The sequence below is a fragment of the Apteryx mantelli genome, chromosome 12 (genome assembly GCF_036417845.1).
Source record: "Apteryx mantelli isolate bAptMan1 chromosome 12, bAptMan1.hap1, whole genome shotgun sequence".
NCBI classification, from domain to species: Eukaryota; Metazoa; Chordata; class Aves; order Apterygiformes; family Apterygidae; genus Apteryx; species Apteryx mantelli.
Window position 1 is genome coordinate 14,324,514 of NC_089989.1, and position 19,768 is coordinate 14,344,281.

General features: G+C 44.6%; 1 protein-coding gene across 2 annotated transcripts in view; it reads right to left on the bottom strand.

Annotated features, from left to right (window-relative positions):
* The window catches only part of RBM6 (RNA binding motif protein 6), a 57,573-nt gene that overhangs the window by 14,358 nt on the left and 23,447 nt on the right, over positions 1-19,768 (bottom strand). For both annotated transcript variants that reach the window (XM_067303284.1, XM_067303283.1), the window contains exons 6-8: positions 3,433-3,507; positions 1,686-1,746; positions 484-552 (exon numbers count right to left, since the gene is read on the bottom strand). In XM_067303284.1, coding sequence (XP_067159385.1) covers positions 484-552; positions 1,686-1,746; positions 3,433-3,507 — 205 coding nt within the window. The remainder of the gene's footprint in view (positions 1-483; positions 553-1,685; positions 1,747-3,432; positions 3,508-19,768) is intronic.

The following is a 19,768-nucleotide window of genomic DNA, read 5'->3' on the forward strand; positions in this document are numbered from 1 at the left end:
TCAGATGTCACCAGCTTTCACCTGTTGTTGAGATCTTGAGATCTCTTCCCACTAAGAGGAGGAAATGAGAGCTCAAGACTCAGCACAGTGAAGCTGTACCCTTTAAATGCTGCCACAGAGCATCTCCCAGCTCTCGTTCTGTTTGGGCAGCGGGAAGCAAGAGACACAGCAGAACGTGCAACTATTTAGCACACAAATGTTGAGACAGCTGCACACTGACCTGCTTGGTTGTCAGCACAGCTCATGTTGGATAGTCCTGTATTAATTTGTCTCCAGCTTGCAGCCTGAAGACTTTTGGCTATACTCCATGAGTAGCACCCCATGTAAAATTTGCATATGAAACCAGTCTGCATGTGCAGCTGTGAGAACTGCTCATGCAAATTACATGTTTTCATCCATACCTTTAAAAACATGGCCCTTAAACAACTTCCACCCCAAAGAACATAAGCATAACTCCAGAGTTGGAGAGAGCAATTCTCTTACTGAATTCTTGCTCAGCCGGGGTGTCCTCTCCCTCAGAACCACCTCTGGACTCTGGACCTGCTCTGCTCCCTGTAAGAGAGGCATGTTAAATCCATTTCAAGACCATCAGTCACACAGCAGGCAAAAACTCATGCAAAGCTGCAGTAATGACTGCATATACCTAGAGACTTCACTTATCTCACCTAGCAATTAAGGGACAGTCATACAGGGGTTACCTTATTACAAGCATTCTCACAATCAAAAAAAACAAAACCAAAAAACACAGGGCAGTGAGGCATGTACCACAGTCAGTCTTCACAGCATCTTAAAGGCTCTGTTTAATTTGATCCTTGGCAGTTTTGATTACAATCTGCAGTTGTGTTGACCAAGGAAGGCAGTTATGTGAATTCTGCCTCCATAATGCTGCTGGAGGAGTCACAGTGAAAGGAAAGCACAATATCCACAGGGACAGTGCTTCAGTAAATGGAGCTCTGCACCAGCAGATATTTTAATGACCTTCTGCCTAGGATATGCGGGTAAGAAATGCAAAATATCAGAAATCGACTTGAAAAACAGCAGTAGAGTCAAAGCTTATACAGCTCCTGGTATACCTGCTCATCCAAAGAAAGTAGTTCCTGAAGAAAGTGTTGCTTTGGCACTAGCTCCCTCAAGCCCAGAAGAGCAGAGGTGCTGGTGGGGTGGGGAGAAGCTCCTGCAGGAGGCTCCGCACTGTTGGGAGCAACAGCCTTCCAGTCAGCAAAGTGAGTTTAGCAGTTCAAGTCCTGGATTCACCTCTGATCTGGGGAGCCTCAAATCACTAACACTGAAAACATGCAGCTGCAGCTGCCAAGGAAGGTAGGTTGCGGGGAAGACATCTCGCCTATGGCCAGCAGTACCAGCTCACAGTCCTGAAGGACACACAACCTGTGTCACTGGGGGTGAGGAACGATGCCAAAACAATAGGAAGGAAAGGCCTTGTGCAGTAAGACATCTCTCCACCAAACCTCACAAGAACAGAGAGAGCCTGGTAGCAGCACCTCCACATGCAACATCTTTACGTTGGACAGGGAAAAGGGTCTAGATGAAGCAAGATTAGTAATACCCCTATACAGTGGCTCAGCTAATCCACCACAAGCACAGAGAAACCAGAAGACAGAAATTTACTTGTTAGGGCAGATGAAACTTTTAACAAATAAAATGCAAGGGGGACCAGATATACTCACCATCTCTTGGGAGCTTGCAATAGGAGCAGGAAGATCTGTAGCCCACAGTACACACCTTACACTGCAATGGAAGATGGACAGCATGAGGCAGTCACGTTTTGAAGGTAGTGGGAGCAAAGTACTCCAGAGGGCCAAACCCTGCAGTGCTTTTGGAAAGCAAGTTACAGCCATGGAAAAGTTACAGAGAGAGTCTGAGAGAGGGAACAGGCAATGGCAGCAGGAAGGAAGCAAAGCCTTGGCTGGAGCGCAAGGGAAAAGCTCCCACGGCTCACAGCTGGGATTGGCTCGGGAACAGAAGGATTTTCACACAACTTCTGAGCACAGGTTTGTTCACACCACTGAGGTACTTCACTAGTAACTCAGACGGGACCTTTCCCCCTCCCAAGTGATGCTGGGCCGAAAAGCTCCATGCTAGACACCATACTGCCAGCTACCCTATTGCTTCAGAGAATGCAGCTACCTTTGTTTTTTCCTGTCTCAGCTGACTCCTGAAGTAGTGACAAAGTCCTTATCTGAGCTAAAAGACACTTCTACATGCTGATATAATTCTCTGCACAGGGACAGTCAACAAAGAGACATCTGCCAACTAAGAGGTGAAGCTGAACGGGCTGGGACAGTTATCTCAGAGCCACTGTGAAAAGAGTTGAGCGCCTCACCATCCCTGATCTCTCTGAATATGGCGTCCCTAACTTCCTGTTCAAGCTCTTGCTTGATGCACTGATTCTCTTTCATACTAGTTTTTCTTCTAACTGAGGCCCTGCAAATGCTCTGAGGCATAAAATGGCTCTTTCAGGCCATGCTTGTGCACAAAAACTGTAGGGATGTATACTCCAGTTACTTCTCGTTGCACTGAGAGCTGCTGCGAAACCACTGCATGATGCTTCTGTCTCTACCTGACCCCTGGAGCATTGCAAGCACAGACGAGGATAGAAGCAGTCCCTAACAGTGGCTTTGCTGGCAGCTGGAGTGTGTCCAGTTAGCCTCGATGAGGGTCTTCATACACCAGTGTGATCCAGTGCACAAGGCAGGAGTATAAGAACTAACCCCTTCCCACCCTGCTGCAACCTTTTGGTTTGCAGTCAGTGGGAATGAGGGCAACAACCCTGGCTCTTCACTCTAGCACTCTTCCCCAGGCTACTGTAGGTGAAAGCATCTGTTCTGGACAACCCATGGGAAGAGCACGGGAACAAAACTGGCACTTGAGCAATCGTGCCACCCTAGAAAGGGGCAAGGCCCAGTCTGTATTAACTACTGCCTGGACACTGCACTTATTACACTCACATCTCAATCACAAGTTCCTGTGTGGACACAAACAGGAGGTTTGCACTATTACAGAGGTAAAAGCCCTAGTTATCCAGGCAGTGGAAACACTCACAGTTACACATGTAGACCAGAGCAAAAACTAGCTCCCTTTTGGTTGGCAAAATCAATACCTCATTTTGGCTTTTAAGGGGAATGGATCCATATACACATCCTCAGTCTCACATGTTAAAAGGGAGCCACTGCATAGGAGTGAAGTTGCTCTGTACACAGGCACTTGCTACCTGTACCAAAGAAACATGCACTCATAGATTGTAACAAAAAAAGCTAGGGGAAACACAGAAGCTTAGAAGATGCAAGAGATTCAGGACAGGTTTCACCCTTAAGGCTCTTCAGCCACTGAGGAAATGTCTAATGCTCTTCTCGGCTACCACTGCCAAAAAAGCCAGCAGGGGAAGAACACAGCTTTCCCTGACCGCGTACTTACACGTTTGCAGCGCCAAAACTCTGGGCATGGAGTATACTCAAGGGTCACTTCTTTGCCGCCAATCGAAAGGGTTCCCTGTTGAGACAACGGGGTGAATGACAAATGAGCCCAGTACATGGAGATGACTCAAAGGCAAAGAAAGGGGTTAAAACTCTGGTTTCTAAAGGCCTTGTTTCGCAAGTGAAACAGAGAAGGGGAGAAAGTCACCCGGCTCAGTTAGCTGGAGCTTTGCCATGGAAATGGAAGGGAAACTGCCTGTGCCCTGCTCTAGCACTGAGCTACAAGCTGTGTATTCGCTCCAGAGGAACTAGGCAAAAGAGGCTTTGCCACTTCCCAGGAAGAGCAGAGATGGAGTAACCAGAGCACAAGATGGACACTGCTTTAACTTGCTTTTGTCCACATGCTGGAAAGGGGCAGCTGGACAGCCTCCTTCACACTAGCCACCATCAGGCTGGTCCCAAGTCAGCTACTCAAGGAGGAATACAAGGGAAAATACCATCGAAGTGAGAGAAATGATACTTGGGTTAGTCTTCACGTCACCCATGAGACCCTGACTTTCCTTCAAGGAAATATGCCGACACATGGCAAGGCCACTGGCTCCATAGCCAGCACAGCCACCGCTCCGCAGCCAGGCCTTGGTGGGGCTGGCCTCGAGCACTTGCGCAGCAGCAGATGGGCTGAGCGCACGGCAGAGGAGCTGCACTGCCTACCAAGGCACACTACTTCCAGTGCCACGCACCACACCGTGGGAGCCCAACGATCCCCAAGCTTTGCTGAAATGCAGCCGACCACAGGGATTTTAAGGAAGAAAACAACTCAGAGGTTGTCCAGCCCCCTTGCTTGGAACAGGCTGCGAAAGCAGTGAGCAGTGAAGTTGCCGGTGGTGCTCATCAGACGTGGACATGGCCTGTGCCCAGGCACACAGGATGCAGTCTGGGAGGCAAACGCACGGAGCAGATGTGACTCCTGACATAGCTCAGCTTTCAAACACCTGAGATGTAGCATGTTTGACGCTGAACAGGCCAGCCTGCTCCAGACGGGAAAAGGCACTCGGTGCACCCAACATTTGCCAGCACACAGGGAGAGCGGTACACTTTCTTCTCAATTGCCCAGGTGCTATGGGGGGGTCTGAGAGGAAATTTCGGATGCTGATGTTTTAGTTTTGAAAAAGGGCCACGGCACCTAAAGAGAGAAGCCCTCTAACAAATCTATGATCCAGTTCCAGTACGTGCCAGTGCACAGACAGGAGCACTTCTATACTCCTCTCCAGTTGGCACATGGAAGAGGGATGTGCCCAGACACCCGTGCACAGCCAACACATCTCTCCACAGTCAAGTCTTTGCTCACAGTCAGCCATACCCATCTCATGGCAGCTGGCCTGGATGCAGCTCCATGAGGGGCTCCCTACTGATTCCCAGGAGCTGATTATTTTCAGCCATATAGGATCTTTCAAGGCTGGGGATCATCTCAGGCTTCTCTGTACGTTACACCCACTGCTCTAGTACATGGTTACATTGGGAAAAAAGACCAGTGTAAGAACAACAGAGCAAACATACAAAAATAAAGAAAATAGTGTCTACAGTATGGCAGCAGCAATCTCCAGAGACTGCAATAACAATGAAATGTAGGTCATGAGATGTCTCACGTCCCTGGAGGCATTGCCAAACCATGCTATCTGCCTTTACTAATACCGCAAGCATCACAAGACAATAACGAGACTCAGACCCACGTCTCCCAAGCTCCAGGAGAGCAGACGTTCTTCTGGCCCATTTCTTGATGGTGCAGAAGGGTGTCAGGGAGTTGCAAATAGCTTCCTGGGTACTCTGACCCAGGAGCCTAGTCACTCAAAGGCCCATAGAGCAAACCATGAATGTAAGAAAACAAGTTCCCAGAGTTAATATTCAGAACTCATGATATATCCATGCATTTACTGTTGTGCTGTATGTGACAGAGATGCTACGAAATAAGGAAAGTAGAAGGGAAGAGTTTATGGGAAGGAATCACTCAGCAATGGCACAACAATAATCCTTTAGCCCCTATGAAAAACACAGCAGAGAACGTTGGAGACCACAGAAACAGAGGTGCCCACCTGGCACTGCCCACTCCACAGGGTAGGGTTTTGCCACCTCCCCTCCTCTGTTGCCTGCTTTTTATGGCCCAAGGCCATCTTGTTCACCCTAGGCCTATATGTGTTTAACACATTAAAGGTTTCCTTTCTGCCATCCAGTTGTTCAAACCCTGCTTTCCAGCCTGGATTTGCCTTACACAAAGCTGAGCTGTTCCTAGACCCGGCCGAGAGCTGCCTAGAGCACAGCGCTGCGACCTCAGACACAAGGAACCTCCTCAGGGGCTAGTCACAACATAGAGTATTGCTTTTTTAACATGTCTAGGCGAAGGTTTGTACCTGGGGCTTTAAGGCACATGAGCAAATGTTAAGCGAGAAAGACAGGGAAGTGGAAATCAAGGCTCTCCCAACTGGGACTGCATCGGCCCCTTTGAGATGGACATGCTCCCTCTCCCAGGCAGAGCACCCATCACATCACGCACTCAAAGACAGAAAGTGGCAGGAGAGAGATGGCTAGAAATGTCAGCGCCAGCCTCAGGAGATCGACTGAGCACGGGCAGTGAGAGAAGGCAGGGTGCACATCCTTGCAAGCAGAGCTGCGCCCGCTTTCTGTGAGCCTAGAAAAGTCCTTGGAAACAGCAGCCAGCTGGCCAGGCTCCCTCAGCATACAGTGCAAGGGTGACGAGCTTTGGGAACAAGGACAAGAGATTTGAGGACCCTTCCGCTGTTAAGGCAAGTGCATCATACAGTTTCATTCTTCCACCAGCTATTGAGGTTACAATTTGCCAGAAAGTTCGTGTTTTTCTCTTTAAGGAAGATTTTTTTTAAATATGTATGATGCTTGTCTCTGCTGTAAATTCAGTTCTCAGAGACCGCAAAAGGTGTCACTTGCATAATTACCAATTTCCTTAACACCCTGCTGATTGCCTGTTGATTTTTTTCAAGCTCTGATTCCCTTTTAATAAAGTCATTTTCAAGGTTGCAATCATCATTTAACACACCAAAATGTGTCTTTCATTTAGGACACACGTTGGCATGATTCAGTATCTCAGTGACTTTAAATTCCTCATTCCCTCATTTTGTTACGAGATTCTAACCCAGATATTTTCAAAACCTTTACTTCCTCTAAACCATGTCACTGCTTATTCTTCTTCAGTTATATCTTGTTCCTTTTCTCCACAAAATGTTTTTGATAAAACTCATTAACTTTCAGTTCACTGGTTCCAACTGGGCAGATCTTTGTGGAGCTACAAAGATTATCAGAATATTTCAGGGAGAGCGCTAGGAAAAAAAAAAAACCATAAGCCAAGGATATACCACATCATGATGCTACCCAGACAGTAATGATCTCTTCTCTATTCACATATTTTATCACAGACCTCTAAGCAACTCACCTGTGCTGTGCTTGTTAATTCTTCTTCTTAGGGATTTTCAATGTCCTGTACTTCTGAGCAACTCAGCCTTTTCTTTTTAAATCACTTTGCTAAAGAAACATCTCTCTGGTCCTCCCAGTAAGGAGCTTCTCCCTCAAAATTAACAGTAAGAATACAGTTGACTCACTAGGGAAGGGTTTAAAAGGCAGTACAGCTCTGCAGTACTAGAATACAGAGCTCCTTAGCGATGGAAACGCCAAGCTTTCCAAGGGTACCAGCAGCTTTTACTTTTGACTCTGAATTTCCAGATTAAGCAAAACAGAGCATCCTCACTTTACTGATGGGATCAATGTTTTATGTTATTGTTAGATGTCTTTCAAATACAATTATACATGTTTTATCATTTAGAGGTCTGTTGAAGATACAATACTGGATTCCTAAGCGATACAACAGAAGATAAAGTTGTTTCAACTAAATTTCCTAAAAAATCGTCATCACCTGGAATAAAAATTGCCAATAACCCAGTATGTAAATATTACTGACAGTAGTCTCCAAACAACTGAGCGATCCCATCACAGGGCAGTTCTCAAGAGCCATGCCATGAAACTGCAAAGCCTATCTGGGGAAAGCACACGCAGCAGCAATGTTTCGGTGCCCTTCATTGAGCAGAAACACATTAATAAGTGAGATCCCCCAAAACACAAGAACCAGCTGGAAATGAAAAGAAGTTACTTTAAGAGAGGGAAAGAAAATGGGAACATCTCTTAGCCACGATAGTCACAGATGATGAAATTTTTCCAAAAGCACTTGGAGACAGCTTATCATCTGGGCATGAGGCTTCAGAAACAGGGCACCAGTTTTACTACAGCAGCTTCCAAGTTCTTTGTCACTAAAGGCAGTTAAACAAAAAGCATTAAATGAATATCTATATTATCTAAACGATAAAGGCAACCTTAACTGTAAGATAAAAACAGACCGCACTCCCAGCAGATGTAACGCCCACTCAGGAGACTTGGTTCTAAATCATCTCTCATTTAACCTCTTTGCAATCGTATAATTTTAGCAATGAAGGAAACTCGCCTCCTGCTCCGAATAGACCATAGCTAACTCAAATGAGCAGGGGAAACTGCGTGTGTTACTAAGCACTGCAGGTACATGAGCAAAGATCACTTTGACTTGGAAGGCTTTGGATGCCCTCTTCCCACACTGGAAGAGACCATGCTTCCTACAGAAGCAATACAGCTATTGACAGGGCCGTGAGGCAGGCTTTACTGCAGGTCAGGCATAGCTAGCAGTCTTAGGAATTACCCCCTTCCACTGCTTATCTCCCAATTAGCATTTACATTTGCCACACTGATATTTTTTCATGCTTATTGTCAACCTTATAACGATGATAGCTGGGGTCTGAGGAAGGGGAGAACTCACCAGCAAAATGTCTCCACACTCTCAAAGACTGAGATTACAGAAAAATACAAATCACCAGTATCAAAGGTTTCACAAACTCTTTCTTTGAAGAAATCTTGGAGTTTCCAAGCATGGCTTGAAGAACTTGAAATGTCGAGAGCTTTTGGACTACGGCACAGTCCCTCAAATCAAACCTGTCTTTTGCTTTAACCAAATTTGGCCAAATATTTAAAACTCTAGTAAAATCTCACTTCAGAGCCTGTTAACAATGAGTTGACACCTCTCCAAGTATTCTACCCCATGGGTAATGCTTCAACAGCCACCAAAGGGGTTGCCAAACTGCATGGAGATGTGGATGCTGCAAACAGTGCTGCTGTGGTTGGCTGTGGAGGAAGGCAGATGTGCTCCAGTTCGTTCACTGGGATAGTGACTGCCTGTTACAGTCCCTTGTCCCAAGAAGGGCCACAGGTACCTAACTCAATGCAAAGACAACTGTCATTCCCAGCTTCATGGATCACACATGCCAGGACTCGTGCGGTCATTCCTAGGAACCGAACCCAAGTCTCAGCTGTGGAGCCCGCAGATCCATGAGGATGAATAAGCCAGTTTTCTCCCTGGCTATAACCAACGAGCAGCATCCACGAGAATGCAGGAAGCAGTATTCCCACATTCCTCAAAGGAGATGCCTGCAGCACAAGCAAGCTGTATTCAGACCTCAAGTGGCTGGCTCACATGCAAAACTGAACACCACTTCAGCTGATTATTCCATTATACTGTTCGCACACTTTAATTAAATGGAAAATATCTGTGCCACGAAATGAAAGGCTCTGGTGCCCATCTTGCTAAGTAATAACCAAGGTAGAAGACTGACACATTTCCAGTATTAAAAATGAACTGAAAATATCATTTGCAAACAGATAGAAAATTGCATACAAAGATTACAACAAAAGAACGGTCACAGGCAGCACAGCAAAGCAGTCAAATTAAAATATCAGAATTAACCTTGCTTATATGATGTTAATTCAGCCTTCTGATGTGTATTTATTATAATTAGGATGGCTAGCCAATAACCACTATAAAACAATCATTTAAAAAATGATTAAAATTGATTAATGACTTCTTTTCTGTCGCCTTGGGGAGCCTAAATAGTATCCCCAGAGGCAGAGGAGAAGGAAGGCAGGCTGGGAGTATGGAGGGAGCCTATGGTCACAGCAGCACTTCCCAGAACAGCAAGCTCCCACCATCCTCAGGATATTTTCCAGTCCTGGCCTCCAAACCCAGCAGACCACACAGCACAGGGAGATAAGTGGCTGGATCAGGCTGACAGCTGAAGTTGGGCTATCTATTTACAACTGCACATCAGACTGCTTTCAGGTTTTTCTCCTCTTTGGTTATGAGTATGGTTTACAAAAACAAATTTAACAACCACAACCACAGTGCAATCTAAATTACATAATCTCATCCTGTTTTATTGGCATGGTTGCTGTCTCAGTACAAAGGATGTAGGGAAGCTGGCAAGAAGAGCACAGTGCTCTCTCCCTTTAGGTATTCAACTTTACATGAAAACAATCAGACAGGGTCAAACACCAAAGGTCCCTCTACCTTGCATATCTCCAGCTGCTAGTGGAATTCATGAGGCAGTAGCTTCTGGGGACGGGGTTAGGGGCCAGCAGCAAGACACCAGGAAGGGTAAGAGACCAGCTGGATGTCTTTCAAAAGAAGATCATCTCAGTCACAGAAACTGGCTTTTCACCCTGATTTTTCCATACGCTGAAGTTTTTATCTCCAGGCTTCTTGGCAGCTGCTGTACAAGAGACCCAATTCTACAGAGCAACAGGCAGTGCATCTGCTCACCTTTGACAAAAAAGCAGCTGAGAAAAGCTGTGAACTCACAAACCACAATCCATCTGTAACTAAACATTCAGAAAACAGCATGACAGGGAGAGCTGAAGAAATGAGAGCAATCCAGCCTGGTGATATTACAATTGATCTGGTGTTTCCTACAGGAACAATAACTACAAGCAAATTCCTACAGATGGACAGAAAAAAAGGGCTGGGATGCAGTGGTACTTTCCTCCAAGTCTCTCAGCCTCCCTCTCCTGCTTCCTAACCATTTGCAGCTCAGAGACTTCTTTTTATTGGCCTGACCTATTGGTGTCCAGTACTCTACTGCAGAGTAGCTGACAGCCAAGACTGATGATTCAAGATATGCTGAGGAAGAGGATGGTCTGAGAAGTGGTGGATCTCTGGGGAACAGTTACATCACCAAGTGGATCCAAGCAACATTGCTATGTATCATTACAGGCCTCATGGTCTATCGAGACCAACACTGAAATGAATCTTGCATAGACACTGTGTTAGTGGTCACCTAGAAAGGAGGATGTTTGCCTCCTGAGTGTCAGAGATGCTATGGAGCTGAAGAGCACATGGCATTACTTTGAAGCATTCAGGAGCAAAGCATTAGTTTCAAAAGTGATCCAACACCAACCAGCATGGGCTGCTCAGAGCTCAAAGGGTCTTTAAGGTCAGAGAAGGCCTAAGACTAAGAGCCCAAAGATGTCATCAGCAATGCTGAGTTAACAGAGCACGGCTTCAGGCACATTAAACAAAACTGGCACTAACAGACAGCTGAGGCATTAGGAGAACTTAAGAGTGCTAAAGATGTAGGAGCTAAATATAACAAATTAAGATGCTATATAAGGATTATCTTATCCCAGACAGCACTTGGTGCCTCTTTTCAAACCCCTTTCACACAAAACTCGTTATCCACTTACACTGGGACCATCTCTATGACACACAAACTTTCCACTTCTACTTGCTCCCAGATGGCCTTCCTCAGGCCTCCCTTTCTTCCTGGTTATCCAGGGCATTTGTCCTTTAGCAGAAATCACCAGTCTCCTCCAGCATCCTTTAAGTACGTTCCTATTTCCACAGACACCGTATCTACCCTGCCGAGACACCTCCTATTTTCTTCCTTCGATTTATCCTTTGATAAATTTCCTGGTCACCAGTCATACTCTGAGCCAGTATCTTTCTACATCTCATCTCCCTGCAGCTGACACCTTTTGCAAATACACACACAAGCTCCCTCCCAGACTAGGCCAGCTCTCTACATTTTATTGCTCTGCTTTTGAACTCCAATTCACTTCCAAGTTAGGAAACTCAAAGTGCTTATGTTTTAAACATAGCACGTGCTCCGCTTGTCAGCACACACAGTCCTGCTCAGAGAACAATACTAAAACAGTCAGTACAGGCAAGCTCCCAGTTACAGCTTCAAGAAGGACAACAGTTGTGTTGCAGCTTGAGGAAGCAAACAATGTGCAAGCATCTAGGACTTTACATGCTATAGGGCCAGCTTTGGGCAGTACATGATATGAATGCTTCTGCATTCGGGAAAACTCTGAAAGTTTTCTTTGATCCAGTGAAGCACAGCAGACCCTTCACCTACCATTCACCTACCACTCACCTACCTTGGGGACATCAGGAGTTAAAGGATCTAAGGGGGGCAAGTTTTATGCTTTGGTGTTACTGGCTGGGCTTCTGTTCCACAGCTAAGAGAAGCATGGGTGGTTAAGAACTTGTTACAGGGGGAGCTAAGAATGTCATGCAAGTCAAAAACCTGTGCCAGTGCCTAAAAGAATGTGAATCGGGTTGCATCCTCTATTTGAAGAACATACTTAGAGTTTCCAAACTGCTGCTCTGGTGCCTGCACATATTTCTCAATACTTATATAGCCACCTTCTTGTTCAAAGGTTGTCTCATCCCATAATGCTGTTAAACAATATAAAGATTAAACATGTTAGCACAATGCAATCGTATGCACTAATCCACTCCAGGCCCTTCCTGTGTGCTTCCCCCAGGGGGACTTTACAATTAGCAAGGGCAATAGGAAGCTGGAAGGACAATGAGGAAAGGCCCAGCTCCTTACTTATATATTTGAAACACAGTATCAAAACTTGTAGCATATTAAAGATCAATCCCAAGGGAAAATCATGTTGGAAAAAAAAGTCTTCATGGAGCAAATTTATTCCTAGGCCATTCAGTGTATTTGATTATGCATTTAAAGATCCCACACCGAAATAAAAACATGCCTTTTTACCAAGACATTTAACTCGAAGATTACACATCAGTTCCAACATAGCTTGATCTGTGTGATGAGCAGAGTGCAGGATGTTCTGCAGAGCAGCAAATGTTTAAGAGCACGCAGAGTGTAAACTGGCAACAGAACAGTTCGAAGGCTCTTCTCCCCCAGACATGCCTCACAACTCCCTTCTGCGTTCATTTAATTACGCACTCAGAGCCATCACTGGCAGTGTTTTCTGTTTATTAGTTTAGTTTATCCTTCCTGCAGCAGGAAAGAGACCCAAAACCCTGGTTGGGAGGCAGCAACTCTTGTAGGTGAGAAGTTCTGCCCTTGGAGATGTCATTTCTTCATCTCCCCAAACTCCCAGTTAATGGCAAAAGAGGGTGCCTGGTGCTGATTCCAGAAGAGTAAGAGAAAGACCTAAGTCAGCTGCTTGGGGAAAGGCACCAGCAGTGCAATGCTACCTCTGTTTTCTGAATGATAATTCCTATCACATCACCGTAACCGTGTGCGCCAACATACAGGCTTGTCAACACAGCTCAGCTCCATCCCATGCCTGAAGGCAAGAAGATCAGTGTGCATGGAAGCTGTTCCTACAGTAACCTTGACACCAGGGAAGGAAAGGAACGTGCTTCCCTGTTGTGTCAGAAGTGCCCCAGCTTGGCTGAACCTCATGGACTGGGTAGGGGGAAACAGTGTGCACAGACATCCTCTTAAACTGTCACATAAACAGCATGGAAGCTGGTAGCACGGTTATTACCACTTGAGCCTCTTCTGGGACTCTGTCACCTAGGGATGCCTACCATGAAGGGCCGTATGTTAAACATTTTGGAATTCACTTACATTTAATGACTGTCCCTGTACAAACTGGAAGCCAGAAAACCAGAAAGCTAATTTAGTACAAGGGACAGAGAAGTAGGCAGTGGTACAGGATGAATACTGATCTCACATGGAACAGGCACAGAAGAACGCGTTGCCAGGGGGGAAAATAAACCCTCAGCCCTGCTCTCTAGTGATATCACAAGTTGGGAAGAACCAAGCAGACGTTCATCTAGTACTATAAACACTAAAATGCTTTATTCATCTTATAATTAATGTACAGCTTAACACAGTCTTAGTGAGACCTCACAACCTGATTTTCCATGTAAGAAAATAGTTATTAGGTTCTGAGGACTTAAAATCACTTCCTCTATTAACTCCGCTCCTGAGATCCTTGATGGAAAAGTACAGCAAAAGTTTGCTTGGGTTTTTACTGCCATCCTGGCTCAAATTAGGTACATGAAGCCCATCTGAATGTTGCTAATTTTCTGCTAAGACATTTACTGTATGTCACAAAAACTAAGATTTCCCCTGTCGTTTATGAAAATAGGAGAGAAATACTTTGCTCTTCTTGTTCTAAAGAAGATGCTTTCAGAAATCTAAATACTTACATCTCATGTTTAGAGCTTTACAACCTTGAGCTTCATTAAAAGTGTAATTCATTACATGACACATTTGATTTTAGATCACTGTCCTTTGGGGAATCTACTTTTGGAAGCTGCTTGCTCATCCTGCAGAAAACATGACTAACTGAACTTACAGGTGGTGTGAAGTGGTGGAGATGCAGGAGGACATTTGGATGTAACATCTGGTAGTTGTCAATGCACACATGCAGTGCAACAGTGCATCAAAGCAATCCTTAAGGCAAAATGCTACTTTCCATCAGACATTTCATTGCAATAGGTCAACTCCACACTTCACAGTTTCAGTATTTTCCCTGCTCGTCTTCCTCTGGGAGCAATCATAGCCAAAGATATAGCAAACTAGTCACACAGTGGTGTGAGGACCTCTCAGATATCCAGTTGCTGTCCTATTCACACACACTGGGTTAAAGAGGCCATCAGATATGATGCAGGAAGAAATTCTCCCTCTCGCAAATGAGAAAGGAGGACTAGAAGGGTGTGCCTTTCCTCTGATATGCAGAGGACAGTCCTCTCACAGCACCCTCTGCACCCTTTCACCTGACCTGTTCTCTCATCTGGCGCAGACAGAATACTGGCATTGCTCTTGAACACCTCCAAGCTCTTCCTGCAGCATACAGTGGGATTTTGTGACTTTTTGTAGGTATTAAAGCTGTAATAAGAGCCTTGAAGATGTCCCGTGGCTTGCAGGGGAATGACATGGACAACACTGTGTGCCTTTCTGTGCTAAGACCTGTTTCCTCATGTCCTGTGACTGATGGATAACAGACACCATAGTCCATTCAGGCATTTCAGTCCCCGTTTTTCCACTTTAATCATATTTCATTACTAGTCAAGAACCTTATCCCCAAGACAGTTATAGTCAAACTATGTGGAAACAGAAATTCTCAAATCAAAGTTGCTGACTGCCCACTGTTTCCCAGAGCTTTGACCTTGCATCTTCAAATTATGGAACTTCTGTATTTAGCCTTTTACTTGAAAGATTCTCATAATCTGAGCAGAAGTGATAAAATTCAGGGTACTCTTTTCGAATGTACCCCAATTCAAAGAACACCAAATTCCTTGACTTATATTATAAGAGTCCATCACAAACTTGACTGGGAAAAAAACAGACCAAAATGCACGTTCTTAAGAGAATTCCAGTTCACGCTATCATACCCATAGTTCTGCAGAAAAGCAGTCTGACCATTGCTCTTCTAAGAGGAGGAAATAGTGCTTCTGCCTTCCTTGATCCCATGGAGCATGCACAGTTTGACACTTCTCTTCAGCCTCTAGCCTCAACCTCTTCTTTTCCTGTTCCAAGCAATCCAACATCAACAGCTCATGCATCAGGGAATGAAAACACCACCACCATCATGACAGCATAAAAGCATGAATGAACAGTTCTGATGCTGAAGCTAACAAAAAAAACCTCATCAAGTGAAAAATGCTGCAACATTTTGGTGTGCTCACAAATCTGCAGAATAACCCAGACAGACAAGACTTGCCTCTTAGTGCTATAATTAGGCTCAAAAGCCCTTACAATACATCTGGCATTGCTCCTGACATTGCTGGGAGTCGACTGAGAACGACTGCAATCTCTTTTGCAATGACAGGTCTTGTGAAAACCAGTACAGCAAAATTGTGATAGAAAATGATCTTGCTCTGGAAATGAAAGCTATCCTGTGCTACGTGATTATGCATGCAAGCCGAACCCATACATAGACATTTCCCTCCCACTGCTTCTGTGTTTCCTTTAAGTAATTTCAGTCATATCATCACCATCCACTTTCAAGAGTACAGAGGGAATTCCTGATAGTGCATCGTAGCTTTGTTAATCGTCAGCTTACTTTATGGATGACTTCAAAAGCGTCAAAACAAATTAGTGGCATGAATCCTATTAACTTTCAAATAGGAGCTTGATCGAGGGATTTTACTACTTCTTCTGAAATCACCATCTGACTACATACACAATCTATCAGTCTGTTCCAAGCCACTATTAATACCACTGCTGATTTACCATATTCCTCTGAAGCACTTTGATGCTACAAGGATGTAACCATTTGGAAGGTGTTTATAACAATATATTTGGATTTTCTACAGATCTGCCTATAAAGTCAGTCAAACACGAATGTAAACATGGTAAAACCCACATAACCTGGGAGTAGGGACAGCCCACACTCTTGGGTAACACACTGCCCTTTGTTTTAAGGTGAATCTGCACTTACAGGTAGCATTTGTGACCAGGTTTTCCGCCCTGAGACAAGGATATTCCATTAACAGATTAAGAGGAGAAGACTTGATGGTTACACAGAGTGAACAGCATCTGTATCCTGCACTTGTGGCCAAGGAATATACCGTTCGAGCTCAAGGCAAAATATCACCTACAAACTAAGTCAAAGGAACAGTATGTCAAACACCATCTTGTTTAGGAAAGAGCTTCATGTGCTGGCAATGACTGAAATAAGGCTGTTTCTTAGGCTTGGCTCTGCCAGTGAGTGCTGTAGGATATAATTTTAGCCCTGTAGAAGGGGCAGAGAGCAGGCTTAACTGCAGTCTGCTGCATTTCACATTCACAAGCAAAAGCTTTCATGTACCATCATTTTTACAACAGCCATGCCAGGTCCTGACAAAGGCTCAGCTGCACAACAGCGGTTCCTCACTTTGAGCCACCAGTGTAAGGACTGTTCACCCCAGCCCACCTTCAAAGGCTGCACAGCATCAGGCATCACCCAATGGGAGTGAATGAAGCACTGCAAGTACTTGCATATCACATCATAAATCAGCCAGCCAGGGAAGACTGGACACTTATCTTGGTAATCACTTACAGATGAAGTTATTTAAACAAACTTCAGGTAATCACATTATTTCTTAACATATGCCAGCTCAAGCTCCTGGCACTTTAAATAGAACATCCATCTCAACAGAGAAATATTTGATCAACAAGACATTTGAGATCTATGAGGAAAGAAGGGATATTTCAAAGTGACACCATCGCACATATTTGTTAATGTCAACCAGCAAGAAAAAAGGAAGCAACCAGAAGACAACTGTCCAAGGACCAGAGAGAGAGAGCAGTTTCATTCTGGAGAAGGGTAGGGAAAAATGTTTTACCTGGAATAACCTATTTATAGAGCAGCCCAAGTGGACTTCAGCACCTGGAACAGACAATTCTGCAACAGTCAGCAACGCTTGAGTTCAGAGATATCCACTGCTGTGTCATATGCCTCTGTCAGAGATCAGAGATACTAAGGAAGTCCTGCTTATGCAATTGCTACATGATCCAAAGAGTTCTCCCGGAAGCCATCCTCTGGGAGAATCCCATTATGGAGCAGCAGTTTAGCAGCAGCAGCAACAGAGCATACAATCCTCGCCACACTGCTAAGGTGAGGCTGGAGGGAAAAAGGACAGGATTTTGGAAGAAGAGCAGGGAGGTGGAGGGAGATGGCAAGCTGGGATCATAAGAGTAAAGCTAGAAGATGCAGCTTCACAACTCTTCCAGTTAAAAGTAAACTTATTTTAAAATAAGTTAGTTAGCATGGTCTGCTTCCTGAGACAGGGCAGAACAGAGCTGCCAAGAAGGTGGCTGTAGTTTTATCTGGGTAAGGGCAGAAAAAACACCCTGATGGGCAGCTATCATTGACCGAAGGAAGGGTCTGAAGTCCTTGGCAGAAGATCTCGTAAGACCTCCTGTGCCAAAGGGAGAAAGACTCAGAGGATTCAAGAGAGCTTGAACTTTGAGAAGATAGAAGAGAAGAAAGTCAAGAGAAGTATTGTCAGTACAGTTAATTAACCAGAATATTCTGGTAGTTACATTTTACAACGTAAGAATACGTTCTCTGCACAAGAAAGATCTCTGAGTCACACAAAGATTAGGCCAGTCCTTCTGATCAGAGAAGTAGGCAGTGCTTTTATACACAGCACTACCGCAGGATATACACATGTAAACCCACACATGCAACCTGCCACAGGTCAACACAGGCGGATCTGACTGCTTATTCACAGGCAAACTTCCGACCAGCATTAGACTTCCTTACTGACCTCAGCGGCTTACAACCCAAATTAAATGACTGTACAATGCCATGGTTAGCAAGACACAACAATTGGGAATGAACAAATGACTGACTCATTGTGTCAGCCTCACCGACGTAAGCCCAGGGCAAGCTCATGACAAGGTCAAACAGTGAATCAGACATGAAAAAACAAACTGTGCTGCTTGGAAACCCACTCATCTAATTACAAGGTAGCCTAGAATGGGGAACTTTCCCCAGGTCACTGAGCCATGAAACAATTATTCCTCAATATGCATGTTTGCTAAATCATTAGGATGTTGACAGAGAAAGATAACCTAGGTATACAAGCCTCTTTCCTCTCCCTACACATGCTCTAAGTGGAAGACTCTAAGAAGCAACTCTAGAAATCCACATAGTTAAAAGCAGGACAGGCTTAATAGGGGAAAGAGAATGCACTCTAATGATACAACCTGTGAAAAATCCACACACCTAATATATACAACAAGAAAAACACAAGACAACATGTCAGTTGATAAACCCAGGAGGAAATATTAAAAGCAAGACCATCTCAAGCACTCCTAGACTACCAGGCAAATGGATTTCAATGTAGCTGTAGATACGCTCATTCCTAATCACCACATCCAGCCACAGGTTAACGCTAACATAGGAGAGAGCGACTTTGTCAAGTATATGATGGACTCAACATACCCTCCCCAAAAGAAAGCGATTTTTTTAATTTTTTTTTTTTTTTTATGTTTGGACACGCATTTTCTCTCACAAATCTCAACATGCTTCTTGCATCCTGCACAAGAGCATTCTTCAAGAAATATTCAGATGGTATAGATCACCAGAACTGAAGCTTTCTCAGGGTACCACGAGCTTCTTCAGTATTTAACTGGGAATCCATGCAAAGTTGTGGCTGGTTACTGCAAATATCTTTGGGACAGGAAGTTCTAGGCTTTATCTGCTCATTAGAGCCTCTTGCAGAGTTTAACATCAGCAGCTACAGTGAAAGACCTGTTAAGTCTGATCTGTCCTAGAAGTTATGCTCACTTAATATGCAGAAAAGCACTGCAGTGAATGGATAAAAGGAGATGGGCTCATAGCAGGAGAAATACACAACTGATCCTTCCAGTTGCACAGTGCTAGGACATGCTCAAATAAAGCAGGCACCTACAAAATATCCCTCTCCAGTAAGTAACAAGCAGGAAGTAGGGGTATCACTGCATTCAGCAAGCAGAACCAGAACCACTTACAGTGGTGCATCTGCATCCTGCACATGTGGCCAAGGAATATCTCAAACCGTTCAAGCTCAAGGCAAAATATCACCTACAAACTAAGTCAAAGGAACAGTATGTCAAACACCATCTTGTTTAGGAAAGAGCTTCATGTGCTGGCAATGACTGAAATAAGGCTGTTTCTTAGGCTTGGCTCTGCCAGTGAGTGCTGTAGGATATAATTTTAGCCCTGTAGAAGGGGCAGAGAGCAGGCTTAACTGCAGTCTGCTGCATTTCACATTCACAAGCAAAAGCTTTCATGTACCATCATTTTTACAACAGCCATGCCACATCCAGCCAAAGGTCAAGCTGCACAACAGTGCAAAAAAGCAGTTCTTCAACACATGTGAGTCTCTGGGCAGGAGGCACAAGAGCAAGTCTTGGACCAATTGCTCTAGCACATGCCTGCAGACCTCCTGCCCAACTTAGAAAGCACACATTTTTAGAAGTTCATGCTATAACTCTACCATTTCACCTCCTGCTTAAGAAGCAGGAGGGAAGGGGCAGAAAGTTGTTAATTACTAGAAACAAAAGCTAGGAAATATTTATGCTGCCAGTGTTGCTAAGTTTGAGGTCTAAGAAAACATTGAAGACACTACTATATTGTCTGTCAAAACTAATCACAGAATCACAGAATCACAGAATCACTGAGGTTGGAAGGGACCTCTGGAGATCATCTAG